The sequence below is a fragment of the Hyperolius riggenbachi genome, chromosome 3 (assembly GCF_040937935.1).
Source record: "Hyperolius riggenbachi isolate aHypRig1 chromosome 3, aHypRig1.pri, whole genome shotgun sequence".
Lineage (NCBI taxonomy): Eukaryota > Metazoa > Chordata > Amphibia > Anura > Hyperoliidae > Hyperolius > Hyperolius riggenbachi.
The window spans coordinates 234668633-234684225 of NC_090648.1; the positions used below are offsets into that span (position 1 = coordinate 234668633).

Below are 15593 nucleotides of genomic sequence, written 5' to 3' on the forward strand. Positions count from 1 at the left end.
GGAGAGATCAAATTACAACTTGTGGTTAAACACAGATGAGGGGAAAATAGACAGGCTAAACTCTCTAAATTCATACAGGGTGCATTTCTTTATGTTTTCCTTCATTCCTGTGCAAGAGTTCCGGTCCCATGTAAAAGCAACAGGAAGTTAATTTGACTGGTCCAATTCCAAGCTGCGTAAAATATATATGCAAGTCGAAATTTTTGGCACCTCATTGTACATCTCTAATCTGGGCTATTAGCTCCTCAGCTGACTCGTGAAAACTGCCTTTCATTCAGATTTCAGGCGACAAAAGTACCACCCCTTCCAACAACACCAGCTATGAATGAACTTGACACTGGTGACGTAGGCGGAAGTAAATGTCTATCATGCAGAAAATGCCTTGATTTCTGTCTAGTTCGCCCGTTCAGACAATCCTGATTGGCTGGACAGTGACGTGCGGGTGCAAGTTGGGCGTGGGAACCCGTGCGCGCCCCCTGTTTCTCCTGTTAGAGCTTCCGCATCCGCCATACGCGCAGTCAGTGAGCGCGTCCCCGACTTTCCTGCTCTGACACCCGAGTCTCCCGCAGCCGGACAACATGAATGAGGAGTATGATGTCATCGTGCTCGGTACCGGCCTGACGGTGAGAAGCGTTCTATGTGCTGCTGTGTGCTGGCCGGCCACACCTCCACGCTATGGCCTGTCACTGGGGATTGTGCTGAGCCTGACCGGGGACACTCCCCTCCCGGCCTGGTGTTCCCTTGTCTGCTAAGGAGGTTGACAGCTTTCAGTCACGCAGTGATGCTGCACTAGCCATGGAGATGGGGACAGCCTCATGCATGCATTGTATTGCTGTCTGCAGGCATGCTGCCGGGGCTCTCCAAATCAAACAATTGGGTTTAAAACCCTGATTTCTTATTACAACGGTTGTATGGTGCTTTACGGACGGGCGAAAGCATAGTGAGATCTGCACGAATCATTAGCGGACTAAAGGATCGAAGCTTTTACCATTTAATACATAGGCAGAGCTGGCTTGTAGGGAGGTAAACAATCCTGATATTCCAGCCCCAGTAATGAGGTGCCAACGTGATTAACCACTTAACATCTCAGTCGTTTTCAGCTTATGCATCCGAGCAATGTTCACCTCCCATTCATTAGCCTATAACTTTATCACTACTTATCACAATGAACTGATCTATATCTTGTTTTTTCTGCCACCAATTAGGCTTTCTTTGGGGTGTACATTTTGCTAAGAGCCACTTTACTGTAAATGCATTTTAACAGGAAGAATACGAAAAAAAATGAAAAAATTCATTTGTCAGTTTTCGGCCATTATAGTTTTAAAATAATACATGCCTCCATAATTAAAACCCACGTATTGTTATTGCCCATTTGTCACGGTTATTTCACCATTTAAATTATGTCCCTATCACAATGTATCGCGACAATATTTTATTTGGAAATAAAAGAGCATTTTTTTCCGTTTTGCATACATCACTATTTACAAGCTTATAAAAAAAAAAGAGAGCAATATTTCATCTTTACATAGATATTTAACCACCTGAGCGGTCTGGACGAGCTCAGCTCGTCCAACACCGCCGGAGGCTGCCGCTCAGGCCCTACTGGGCCGATTTTAATGAAATAAAAAGCAGCACACGCAGCCGGCACTTTGCCAGCCGCGTGTGCTACCTGATCGCCGCCGCAGCAGCGGCGAAAGAGGGTCCCCCCAGCCGCCCGAGCCCAGCGTAGCCGGAACAAACAGTTCCGGCCAGCGCTAAGGGCTGGATCGGAGGCGGCTGACGTCAGGACGTCGGCTGACGTCCATGACGTCACTCCGCTCGTCGCCATGGCGACGAGGTAAGCGAAACACGGAAGGCCGCTCATTGCGGCCTTCCGTGTTACTTCTGGCCGCCGGAGGCGATCAGAAGAACGCATCCGGAGCGCCCTCTAGTGGGCTTTCATGCAGCCAACTTTCAGTTGGCTGCATGGAATAGTTTTTTTTTTTTTATTTAAAAAAAACCCTCCCGCAGCCGCCCTGGCGATCTTATCAGAACGCCAGGGTGGTTAAAAAGTTTAGACCCTTAGGTAAATATAGTAATGTTTTTTTTTTTTTATTAAACATTTTAAGTGGGCATTTTTGGGAGGGTGGGATATAAAAGTGTTTTATTTGGGGAAATATTGGTGTAGTGTAATGTTTTTGGGTATTTACTTGTAGTTTTACTTTTTGGCTACAAGATGGCAATCTCGATTTTTTTTTTTTTTACATGACGTCACTCTCTAAGCGTACAATGTACGCTTAGAGGGACACAGCTTCAGAAAGAGCGAAGCTTCCGAGAGAAGCTGTCGCTTTTTCAGCGGGGGAGAGGAATCAGTGCATATGTGCAAACATATTCAAATAAGAAGTACATTCTTTCCAGAGTAAAATGAGCCATAAATTACTTTTCTCCTATAATGCTGTCACTTAGTAGGCAGTAGAATTCTGACAAAAGTGACAGGTTTTGGACTAGTCTATCTCTTCATAGGGGATTCTCAGCAAGGCTTTTATTCTTTATAAAAATATTCCCGAAAACGGATTTAAACAATGATACTGGCCAGCTTCCCTGCTCCCTACACAGCTTTTTTTGGCAGTTGGACAGAGCAACTGCCATTCACTAAGTGCTTTTGAAAATAAATATATCCCTGAAAATCCCCTATAAAGAGATGGACTAGTCCAAAACCTGTCACTTCTGTCAGATTTCTACTACCTACTGTAAGTGACAGCAACATAGGAGAGAAGTAATTTATGGCTCATTTTACTCTGGAAAAAATGTACTTCTTATTTGTATATGTTTGCACATATTTTAAATGTTAGTTTTTCGCTGTAGTGCCCCTTTAAAGTCTGAAAACCACTGCGCCTGCATTGCCATGTCCTCGATCCCGCTGATGTCACCAGGAGTGTACTGCGCAGACACAGACCATATTGGGCCTGCGCTGTGCGCTCTTTGTGACATCAGCGGGATCGAGGACACGGCAACGCAGGCGCAGTGGTTTTCAGACTTTAAAGTCAGAAATTCTAGAAGTGAACTGGAGGCGGGGCCGGGGCATCGGTGAGTGGCTGCGCCAACACAGGATGTCTGCGGGGGACCGTTATAAGCCCCGGGTAAGTTCAACTCATTTTCCCCTGACCCCCCTACAGTATCCCTTTAAAGTTTTGCCTATTACACATGCTATTATATATACTATGGGAAATTAAAAAATAGAGGCCCTATTGATACCTTAATTTAGAGCACGGCCGGGTTTACCATAAGACACATGCCTACAGGCGCCTGATGATGGAAAGGCGGCTCACTTCCTTCTAGTGTTGTCCGGATCATGAACGATTCGGATCTTTGATCCAAATCTTTTTTGTGAGTCGAATCATCAAAATGAGTGATTTGGATTGCAAAGGGGGCGGGGCCAGGAGCTGCACGCCCCCTCTCAGCGGGCAGTGGGGTCCTGGAAGCAGAGCAGAGATGGATCGCTCTGTTGGAGGGGAGCCAGCCTTGCAGGGACAAGTAGATGAGAGAGAGAGAGAGAGAGAGAGGGGGGACATCAGTGCCACTGCCAGATATGTGTAGAGCTATAATGTGCTGCTCATTATAGGCTGTCTGTTCCGTAGTTGTGCACAGTGAACAAATTGGAAACTTTTGGCTCAGCTCAGTAACTTTGCAGCCAGCGTGCTGGGCCAGAAGGGCAGGCACTGTGATTGCAGGGCAATATGATCCTCCTGCACTGCTCTAAACAGCTGCACTTCACTTCTGGGAATGCTTTGGGGAATGCTTTCTTTCACTGTGCGACGTTTGCATTCAAAGTATACAGATGAACATATAGGTGAAATATATGTAAAGCGTATGATTGCAGCATGTGGGTATTGTGTGCAAACAAACATTTCTGCTCTGCTCGTCCCTCCTCTGTCCACTCCCTGCCCTCTGTCCATCTTCTTCCCTTCTCTGTGTGTCCACCCCCCTCCTCTTCTCTGTCCACCGCAGGGAAAGTCCTGTCCTGCTAGTCATTTCACCGCCGAATGCTTCCCTAGTAAAATGATCCGAGATTCGGATCAAAGATCCGGATCTTTTCAATGATCCCATTCGAATCATTGAAAAGATCCGAACTTCCCATCTCTACTTCCCTCCCCAAGTGCCTTCCGCCTCCCTTACCTATGCAGAGTGTAAATGAGAGGTTACTCACCCAGATCTCTGCATTCTATTGACCAGATCTCCCTTCAGTCAGGGGCATCTCTAGCTACTTAATACTGAGGATAGCTCTGGCTACCTAAAGGTGCATACACACATCAGACTATAGTCTTTGGAAACTGAAAAACCACAGACCAATCTTACCACCCTGCATGTAGTATGAGAGCCATACTCTACGCAGTCTTTTCTATGGAGCTGAACTCCACATCAGAAAAAAATCTTTGCAAGATGCTACACACACAGATGCTGTACAGACACAAAAGATCAGTATCTGCAAAAGATCTGTTCCTGCCAAAAATCCATTTCTGCAAATTGCAATGATAGTCTATGAGATCTGCAGATCATCATACACACATGATTTAACTGACATTCATCTGCAGATCAGATCCACCAGGATGGATTTTTAGATCTGCGGATGATTGCTTGATCTGCAGATGAATGTCAGTTAAATCATGTGTGTATGATGATCTGCAGATCTCATAGACTATCATTGCAATTTGCAGGAATGGATTTTTTGGCAGGAACAGATCTTTTGCAGATACTGATCTTTTGTGTCTGTACAGCATCTGTGTGTGCAGCATCTTGCAAAGATTTTTTTTCTGATGTGGAGTTCAGCTCCATAGAAAAGACTGTGTAGCGGATGGCTCTCATACTATATGAAGGGTGGTAAGATTGGTCTGTGATCTTTCAGTTTCCAAAGACTGTAGTCTGATGTGTGTATGAGCCTTAATACTAAGGGACACATGTAGCTACCTATGACAGGCAAGGGATGTGAGGGAGAAGTGACAGCTGGACCAGCCAGCACACTTGTGGTGTGGTTTAATGGGTGTTTTAAGGTTCCTAGAGGGCAAAGTATAGGGTTCCAGAACATCTATGCCTATAGGCTCCTGTGATTTAAATCTGGGCCTGATTTAGAGATAGCGATTGCTGCTGCTCTATAATGCACACAATTGATGCAAATGCTGTTCTTGGCAGTTGTCTGAAGAGTCTGCTGTTCAAACTACCCCCTCAGTAGCTCAGCTACACACCCCTATATCCTGATAAAGAGCAGGTGTTGAATGCAGCAGCTAGGTAATGCCTTTGATGAAAGAAATGGTAACCCATTAGTGTTCTCCCCAGGCTCACTTAGCCGGGTGCTCCACCCGGCTAGTTATGGTGACTACCCGGCTGTCATCGGCTCACCTCCTGTGCTGGAAGCACAGTGGCTCACAGAAGCACTGGCCCTGCATTCTCTCATTTCGCCCCACCCAACTACTTTTTCATGCCACCCGGCTGGAAAAAAAATTTCTGGGGAGAACACTGCATTACTTCTTGCTACTTGCCGTACAGCGTGACTGTGTATAACTGAGCATGTGCAGCTTCTCTCAGGCATTTCTCCTGTAATTATTTGCTACCACTGGTGTCCTGCCATTAAACACCACAGGGGGTTTATTAGTTGCCACCACAGGGGGGGTTTATTAGTTCCCACGGGGGAAGGGGGGGGGTTAGTGGTCCGCCAGAGGGGCGGGTTCTTTGTGAGAAGGGTTAGGTTGGGTTGCATTTTCTAATGGTAATGGCTTAAAGAGGAGCTGTCAGCCATACTATCTCAGGGAAAAAAAACACAAGTATATAAGTAGATAAATACTTGCTCTACTTAAATAACTTCTGTATTGCACTGTCCACGTTATGATTCCTGGGAATTTTTGTAAAGGAAAAGTAGAGAATCCTATTCTAGACAGTTTCCATATTTACTGTGGTTATTTTGAAGCCAGTCGTGATGTAGTATACGCCCTTAGTCACCTCTGCCTGATTTGCCCGCCCTTCACTATAGAAAGTGCATTGTCTCAGCCTAAGACATTTTTGCCAATCAGAGAGGAACAGAGGTGTGGGAGGGGAAAACAGGAGGGAAAGAGGGTTCGGCCAATCAGGCTGCATTAGTTAAGTCTGAGGGGAAGTAGAGAAGCAAAAAAAAAAACCCAGCAACTTCTCTTTTGTGTACCAAATTGTCTGTGTACCAAATAAGTCAGGTAAACTGGTGAATGATAATTTATCAACAAGAAAAGTAATAGTGATTTTAACTTTTGGATTGCCTGATTAGCATCCTTATTACTTGTTTACCAGGTAAAAATAAATAATTGATTTTATGCCCGACAGTTACTCTTTAAGTCAATGCTCAGGTTGCACTTTCTGATAGCTACCTATAAATGAATGCAACCGATTGCAACATTTTATAAAGTTGCAAACATTTTCACCACACCTTCCTTCCCAGAAGCAGCATGGCTTACAGTTTTAGGACTGGAACCCACTAGGAGCATTTTTCTGAATGCTTTGTGGTTTTAAAAGCTCTGCTAATGCATTGCTATGGTTGTGATTCCACTTGAGCCATGTGATTGTATAAAAAACCCCCCATAGCGTTGCATTAGCAAGAAGGCCGCAATAGCAGTATAGGGGGTGCTATTGTGGCTGGGAATGCGAAGAATCACTCTCATTCCCATGCCTGTCGGCCGGTGACAGCGAAACCGGAAGTCGTCGCCGACGGGTCCAGAGCATCGGACCGGAGCTGTGAGGGCACCGCTCAGCTGCAGGGGGCTGAGGGAAGCCCCAGGTGAGTTGACCTCATTTTTTAGCCCTGACTTAAGTATCCCTTTAACTGCGGCTTCCTACAATCCTCTTGACCGCTCGGTGCCACTCTGGTCCTCCTTTGCACGAGCATGTACTCTGTCCAAGTCGTGCTTCCTTGCACGTTTGTTGCCCGGTCATATGCTTGCCCCGTCACGCTCCTGTAGCTTAGAGCAGAGTTCCCCAACTTTGTCCTCAAGGCCCACCAACAATACACGTTTTGCAGAAAACCGCAAGCATTCACAGGTGATGTAATTAGTGTCTCAGCAGAGCAGATTAACAGCTTATGAGGACAGAGTTGGGGAACACTGGCTTAGAGCATTCTGTGCCTGCACAGAACGCTGCTGACCACGGGAGCACAACTGGACAGGGCGAATCCCAACTTAGCCAGTGTACTGGGCTGTCAAGCAGGGGACCGCAGCAACCCAAGGAGACGGTAGGATGGCTGGAGGAAGCCCCAGGTAAGTATAATTCCTGAGACTTTTGGCTTAGGTACACTTTAAAGTTTTATACAAGTGCAGGTGAACTTTAGTGCGGCATTAAAGTGTACCTGAGAGCATGAATAAGAAAGATTTTATATTTAGCCGTAGCTTCCTCCAGCCCCATGAGCACCACTGCGTCCTTCGCCGTCCTCCCGAGTGCCTCCATTCAGCTGCAATCCTCTCCGGTTACCGGCTCAGTTGCATCAGTTGGGCTCTTCTGCACAGGTTGCGCAGGAGAGCCTAACTGGCGATCGAGCCAGATTAATGGGGCTGATTGCACCCGAAAGGAGGCAACCAGGAGGACGGCGAGGGATTTAGCGGTAGGCCTGAACGATTTTAGGAAAAAATTGAATTGATCGATTTCTGTCTGAAATTGCGATTTCGATTCAATTCAAGATTTCCTTCAAATCAGGCTTTGTTCCCCCTCTGCCCCCGTGTCTCTCTGTGCCCCGTTTGCCTCTTTATGCCACCTCTGGGTCTCTCTTGCCCCCTTTGTGTTTCTGTTCCCACTCTGTCTCTCTCTGTGCCCACTCTGTCTCTGTGCCTGTTCTGTGTCTCTCTGTGCCTCCTCTGTCCTACAAGCTGCATCAGTTCTGGACATAGCTTCCAGCACGAGTCCAGCGATGCCTGTCTATCCACTTCGCCTCCTGCAGGCTCTAATGCTCGGAATACTTCCTCTATGTCATGTGACATACAGGAACCTGGAGTTTTGCCAAGCACAAGAGCCGGCAGACGGCGATAGAGGACAGACAGCGTTGGACTCGTGCGGAAGGTATTTCCAACGCTGCGGGCCGCACGCGCCGAGACTTTGGGGAAGTTTGAAGCCACTTCTTTCAACTTCCCCATGTGGAAAGGACGTGATCGCAATAATTGCTGCTTTGACGATTCAGAAATTGTGATCTTGGTGATCACGATTTCGGTTTAAATTCGATTTATCTTTCAGGCTTATTTAGCGGTGCTCATGGAGCTGGAGGAAGACACGGGTAAGTATAAGGGTAGGTGCAGACATAACAACATGAGTTATGTGGGTTTTTTTTTCTCTTGTGTGCATTTTTGCTGCTTCGTTTTTTACCGCAGATGCATTTTTCAAGCATTTTGCATTGCGTTTGCGGTTCGCATGTACAAAACTCATATGCGTTTTGTTTTTGTATGTGTCTTTCATGCGTTTTACAATTGTTTTATTCAAATAACTAGGAAGACAACAGGAAGCGGAAATGCATTTTTTTTCTTCTTCTTATAAAAACGCATACCATTGCGTTTCCATTTACTTTCTTTATCTGCATTTTTGCATAATATGCAACAAAACCAGGGTTTTTGAAAATGCGCGCATAGAAAACGCATGTGCGGTTTTTGTGTTTTTCCTGCGGCCCATACACTTCCATTAGCGGCAAAAACGCAGCATTTTCCGCAATGTTAATGTTTCTGCTAAGTGTGCACCTAGCCTTAAAGAGACACTGAAGCGAAAAAAGAAAATATGATATAATGAATTGGTTGTGTACTATGAATAATTACTAGAAGATTAGCAGCAAAGAAAATATTCTCATACTTTTCACGTATATAGTATTTTTTTCTAACATTGCATTATTCTATAATATGTGCAGACTACACAACACTCAGCATTCAAAATGATTCTTTCAGAGCAGTCTGTGAAGTAATGACCTCTCCTCTAGCAGAGAAAAAGTAAACAGTTCACTTACAGTTGAGATAATAAAAGTCATATAACAGCCCTCTCCAGGACTAACTTAGTCAGAGAGCTTAATGGCTTGTTTCATAGAGATAACAACTGGAGTTTCTCAACTCTTCCTGTACTGGAAACCATTAGACTGATGTATCTGATCTTAATGTTTTATTTCTTAGCTGTGCTACACATACAAATCATAATATCATCATTTTTTTTTCGCTTCAGTGTCTCTTTAAATCTTTCTTATTCGTGCTCTCAGGTTTCCTTTAATATTTTAGATAGGCAGATGTATGCAGCCATCAACTTTCCCATCCAATTATCACTTGGTGAAATGGAAGATGCAATTGTTAGAGCATTGCCTCAGAGTGTAGCATATGTATTTCTATCTCTTTAACATACATGTTTTTTTGACCATTTTATCACTATTTAGTGAGTGTTTAGATTGCCCCATCTGTGATATTTGGCCCATATTACTAAATGTAACTTAACATATTATGCATTTAATGAGAATAGGGGAGTTTAAAACTATTCATTAAAGTGAATGTGCCTCATATTCAAAACAGTATCCCCAAGTATTGAAGTTCCCACTTCATCCAGGAGAATGACTGACCACAAACACTTCAAGGACAACTGAAGTGAATATGGAGGCTGCCATATTCATTTCCTTTTAAAGGACCACTATAGTGAAAAATAGTAAAGTTTTTAAAATATATGAAAAACACAAAAAGTACATTTTGCCGAGAGTAAAATGTGCTATGAATTACTTTCCTCCTATGTTGCTGTCACTTACAGTAGGTAGTTGAAATTTGACAGAATGGACTAGCCCATCTCCTCATGGGGGATTCTCAGGATTTTCTTTATTTTCAAAAGCACTTAGGGCTGGAACCCACGAGCGTTTTTTTGAGCATTTTGGCAGCGCTGCGATACGCTAGCGTTTTGCCAAAACGCTCAGCTGATGTTAATGGATGGGGCAACTTCCACAGGAGCGTTTGCGTTTCCCAGAAACGCAAACGCAGGACCTGCAGCATTTTGGGAGCGTTAGCGCTTCAATGTAAAGTATTGAAATGCTAGCAGAAACGCTCAGCAAAACCTAAACTGAGCGGTTTTGCTAGCGTTTTGCGGTTCAGCACACTGTAACAAAATTAAAAATTATTCACAGGACCAATCAGGATAAAAACGCAAAACGCTACACAACCGCTGAGGAAAAAAATACACTGTTGCAAAATGCGACCGAAAACTCGCATGAATCCGCTTGCAAACCGCTCAGGCAAAATGCTAGCGGTTGCGTTTTGCGTTTGCGGATTTCAGTGGGTTCCAGGCCTTAGTGAATGGCAGTGTTGCTCTCCTTGATTACTTGTGATTCAAATGAGCTTTAATTGCTGCAGCTAAGCGGCTGGATGCAGAGGGGTTATGGCACACTTCCTTCTTCAAGCCGGAAGGAGGAAGTGCGCCATAGTGAGGCTTGCAATGCGACCAATAGGACGCGTGCAAGCTCTTTGAAATGCAGGGAGCGACGGTGGCATTTTAGGTAATTATCAATAAATAAACACTGCGCCACAGTTTAGATTTACACATATAACTAACTGCACCAGAATATGAGATCGCTACAGAGAGTCCAGTTCAGGAAAATTTCAAATGCAAAATTGCTGCTCTCCTCAAACCTGTGCCTTCAACTTTAGAATATAGTAACTTTATCCTTGACCTGCAATAAAAGCTTCACATAGGGTGATATCGTTCTGTAACATTAAACAAGTCTCTACAATTCGCATGCATGTTCCACCAGGTGACAGTTCACATCCGTGTTTTGTGCTCTCATTCAGTGCTCATTCCGTGACAATCCCCAACTGATGTATGCCAAAACGCTCACCAGATATAGCCCACCTCGAGTTGCAGGTGGAAAATTCACTTTTGGCCCACTGCCAGTCAATACCAGAACATCAAGTCGTCACACATCTTCATTTATTCCAATAAAACCAGCTCCATAAAAGACATAAAATATAACCTAGCGTAATCCTGTCATACAAAAAGCTCCGGGCGCATCTATGATTGCACTTACGCGTCCCGGTGTTAAGATCGCATATAATGGTATCTTTTGCCAGTGCCCATTCGCCTGTAGTCTGGGACGGATGTCCGCGTGAATACCGCTCCTGATCCTCCCTCTCTCCGCAGGGTGTGTCGCTCGTACGTACTGCTCACTCCCGAGCGGCCGGTCAGCTTACTTCCGCGTGTACGTCTTGACGTTCTCACTTTGCTACGCCCTACGCCGTGTAGGGCGTAGCCAAGTTTTAGGTTACTTTCCCACCAGGACATTGCGTTTTACGGGACGTTATGGTCGCATAACGTGCCCCTAACGCAACGCCTGGTGGTGTTGGATGTGGACGTCAGAACGAGCCGCGTTGTGCAGCTCACTCTGGCGTCCGTGATGTTTACTTTGTGACGCATGCGGCATCACGTGGTCCCGCCAGCCAATCGCAGCACAAAGCGGCCGCTCCAGGAAGCAAACACTGCACGTCACAAAGTGCAGTGAATATTAATTAGCCATGTGCCTGGCCGCTCTCCCCTCCTCCCCAACATTACTGAGCATGTGCAAGCAGTCTATACTGCATGCAGTACTTTCTCTTGACGTCTAGCGTTACAATGTAACACAACGTGGGCACTGTGAACAGCCCATTGATTTTTCATTACTGTGCGGTGGGCTGCGTTACAGGCTGCTCTAACGTGCGCCTGTAACGTCCCACTGTGAAAGCAGCCTTAGGGCCCTTTTCCACCAGCGCGTTTGCGCTGGCTGAATCGCAAAACCGCAAACCGCTAGCGATTTTACAATCGCTACGGTTTGCTTTTTAACATAGGAATCGCGGTAGGTCATTTCCACTACCGCGATTCGCTTTTGTCGGGAACGCGAACGCGCGGCGAAGCGATAATTGCCGCGATTTTGCTATGCAGTGCATAGCATAGCAAAATCGCGGCCGCAAACGTCGGGGGAATCGCCGGTTTTGCGATTCAGCAATCGCTAGCGTTCAGCGTGAACGCTAGCGATTGCAGGTGGAAAAGGGCCCTAAGGGTGCTTTTCACACTGACACATTGCGGTGCTATGTAACACTGTTTTGCATACTGCAAGATGATGTGATTCAAAAGTGTATGAACTGTTCACCCGTAAATTGCGATGCAACTGAATCAGCTGGTACAAAGCAGAACATGCAGTGGATTGCTAGGATCGCCCACTTTAACGCACTCAACGTTTGTCAATGAAGATGCAGGTTGATCTGTTGCTTCTTTGCCTGCATTGCATGTTCCTGCATATTTTCTTGTGTTATGTGCATGTTATAATGCAATGCAGTGCCTCAGTGTGAAGCTAGCCTTAAGCCCAATCTACATGATACGATTCTTTGTACGATTCAATTACGATTCTATTTATGATTCGATTAAATCCGACATGTCCGATCGGGGTTTCGATTCAGTTCGATTTGCAATTGCAAAACAATGGCAAATCGAATTGAATCGAATCCCGAACATGCCGGATTTAATCGAATCGTACAAAGAATCGTATCATGTAGATGGGGCTTAAAACTTCTGTGGAATTGGTCCTGGAATGGATGATGGTTACATGGTTGCACTCCAATTAGCTTGTTTAAACATACTCCAATAAAATGAAAACTCTTCTGTAATATACTCTAATCCAGATTAAAAATTGTGTGTGAATGCCAGGTTGCACAATAGCTCAGGTGGACTTCACACTATTGAAACTACTATGCGCTGGACTTTATTCTTACAATGGAGAAGTACCTTATTATGACAGCTATTTGTGAAATAGGACATTTACCGTACATTTTTTTTTTTTACTGTGCAATTTAAATATTAGTACAATTTTGTTGACGCCAGGTAATCCATAATTGCTTCTAACTCTACAGCCCTGCTCCTGGTATTCACTTTAATTTTGTCAGCTTTGGTATTCCACTAACTACTAGACCTTTGCAACCATAATGAATTTTGCAGCCACATTTAGCTATACTCTCTGCATATTTGTACAGTGGCTTTTATTTAACCTCCGAATCAAATTGAATCCACCATGCTTTGCCTTTAAGTTCACTCCTGTCTCACAAGTAAGGTAATGTCTCCAACTTGACACATGAATATACCCTGAACTTTCCTGCGTGCGACAGGGAATCGCAGCCATTGTCTGCTTCCGAATTTGCATGCAGAGAAAAAAAAGATGGTTGCATTTTTTCACATCACACATGTGAATCCCCATAGCCATGCATGGCATGGCTAGAAGGATCCGCATGCATACTCGCATCAGACCAAGTGCATGTGTGCGTCTCGGACTTGCAATGGAAATGAGCCCTTAGCCATTTGAATGGCCTCAGAAAGCCTGTAGACAAGAACCTCAGCTTGTGCTCTACAAAGACAGCAGTGTTCTCAAACAAACCCAGTACTATATACTTACCACCCCTTCACTGCTCCAGTAATCGTACAGCAGGGCAGTGTCATTCTATGAAAGACTTCAAACATCTGATCTGCCTACTTGGATGTGTTGATTACGTTATATGCTAATGTGCTTCATAACCATATTGTAGTTTGTTTTTACACTTTGATAACGTGGAATTCAGCTCCAGTGACCTCGATGTTACAGCGATATGTTGGTAGAGCATGATGTGCTATAAAAAAGTGTTTGGGTTTGAAATATTAGCTTTCTTATTTTCAGCCTATGTTTACTCCAGCATATTATGCAGTGAGAATGAGGCCCGAATTGTATCGGATTTAATGCAAAAATTGCCATTATACAGTAGTGTGTAGTTGGTTTTCCATTCCCCGCCTGCCCCCACCCTATTTATGATGACAATAATTTAAACACTGTTTTCTGTGCAAGGTTGCTATGGCAAGACGTCAGCTTGGGAGTGTCCTGAACTCCCTATGTTTCCTTGTCAGGCTGTGTTCCCTCTTAAACTGAAAACAGATATATGTATTTTTTTTTTTGAGGAGGGTGGGGGGAGGTTATGTCTATTATATATAGAAACCATTCACGGTCCTCATATAGCACGCCATTACCGCAGAGAATCCGTTCGACCATCTAGTTGCATGACCGACTGATAGTTTCAACCAATTCAGCTGCCCATGAAAAAGCTGCCTTAGCTCATGGAATAACTTTTCTTTTTACCATGTTGCTTATTGTTCATATTCGGTTATCCTGATTGCTGCTGTGAATCATCCTTGTTAAACTTTTGGATGGGCGACTTGCTTGGAAGTTGCCAAATTACCAGACAGCGGGGTCAGGGAGATGCCGGAGGACCTTGCGGCTACGGGGGGCTGGAGGAAGCCCCAGGTAAGTCACGATTTTGATTTTCATCCACTGCTTAGGGTCCCTATTAAAAATACAGGATATGTAAACTCAAACAACTAAGAAGTACATTTCTCTTAGAGTAAAAGTACTTTGTCATAGTTGCTGTTGCTTACAGTAGATAGTAGAAATATGGCAAGTTTTGGACTAGTCCACCTCCTCATGCGGGATTCTTTATTTCAAAAGCACTTCGTTAAATGTGGAGCGGGAGCTGTTACTGGTCTAGGGGCTAGAGGCACACTTGGCTCTAGCCCCTAGTCGGCAACCGCTCCCTCGCTGCTTACTCAAGTCTCTGAACTCTCAGACACTCTTGGACAGTACTGCCCCACTGCTTAGTTGCTAGATGAGCGCTGTAAAAACAGCGCAGGAGATTTGGGCACAGCTGGCGCCACAATAAGTCATAGGAATTATGGCTATAGCAGCGTTCTGTGACTGATTTGGAGGCTATCAGAAGACAGAGCACAAATCACTACAAGAACACTGTAATTCGGCTGCCAGCAATAGCTAGAAGCTGAATAATGGCTTTCCCCCACTATCCATGGTAGCCTGGAGGGGGAATAGTAATTAACACCGCCAGAACTTGTGCAGGAGCAGGGTAAGCAGTTTATCGGCTTTCCCCAACGCCAAAATCTCCCGGCGGCTATGCTATAGGTACACGTTGCTAGAACTCTAAACTCTAAATGGGTGTCCCCCATTCCGCCAGTGTGTGCTGCTATGCCTATCTCGCTGTGTATCTTATGTATCCTTGTGAGTGTCAACACAATGTCTGTCCCTGTAACACTGCCTATGCCATGTGTACCACAACCAATTCTGGGTACAACAAACGTAGTTCTTAGCGATTAAAAACCTTTACATACAATGACTGCGAGTTTTCAAGGTAGGATACTGTTATTTGTGTTTGCACATTTTAAAGGGATACTGTAGGGGGGTCAGGGGAAAAATGAGTTGAACTTACCCGGGGCTTCTAATGGTCCCCCCGCAGACACCCCGTGCCAGCGCAGCCACTCACCGATGCTCCGGACCCACCTCCGGTTCACTTCTGGAATTTCAGACTTTAAAGTCTGAAAACCACTGCGCCTGCGTTGCCGTGTTCTTGATCCCGCTGATGTCACCAGGAGCGTACTGCACAGACACAGACCATACTGGGCCTGCGCAGTACGCTCCTGGTGACATCAGCGGGTGCGAGGACACGGCAATACAGACGCAGTGGTTTTCAGACTTTAAAGTCTGAAATTTCAGAAGTGAACCAGTGGCGGGGCCGGAGCATCGGTGTGTGGCTGCGCGGGCAAAGGGTGTCTGCGGGGGA

The 15593-nt window shown here is 45.1% G+C and overlaps 1 protein-coding gene across 1 annotated transcript in view; it reads left to right on the forward strand.

Annotated features, from left to right (window-relative positions):
- Nucleotides 1–460: 460 nt before the first annotated feature.
- The window catches only part of GDI2 (GDP dissociation inhibitor 2), a 53987-nt gene continuing 38854 nt past the window's right edge, over nt 461–15593 (forward strand). The window contains exon 1 of the mRNA XM_068275975.1: nt 461–623. Within this exon, the coding sequence (XP_068132076.1) occupies nt 579–623 (45 nt within the window). The 5' untranslated portion in view covers nt 461–578. The remainder of the gene's footprint in view (nt 624–15593) is intronic.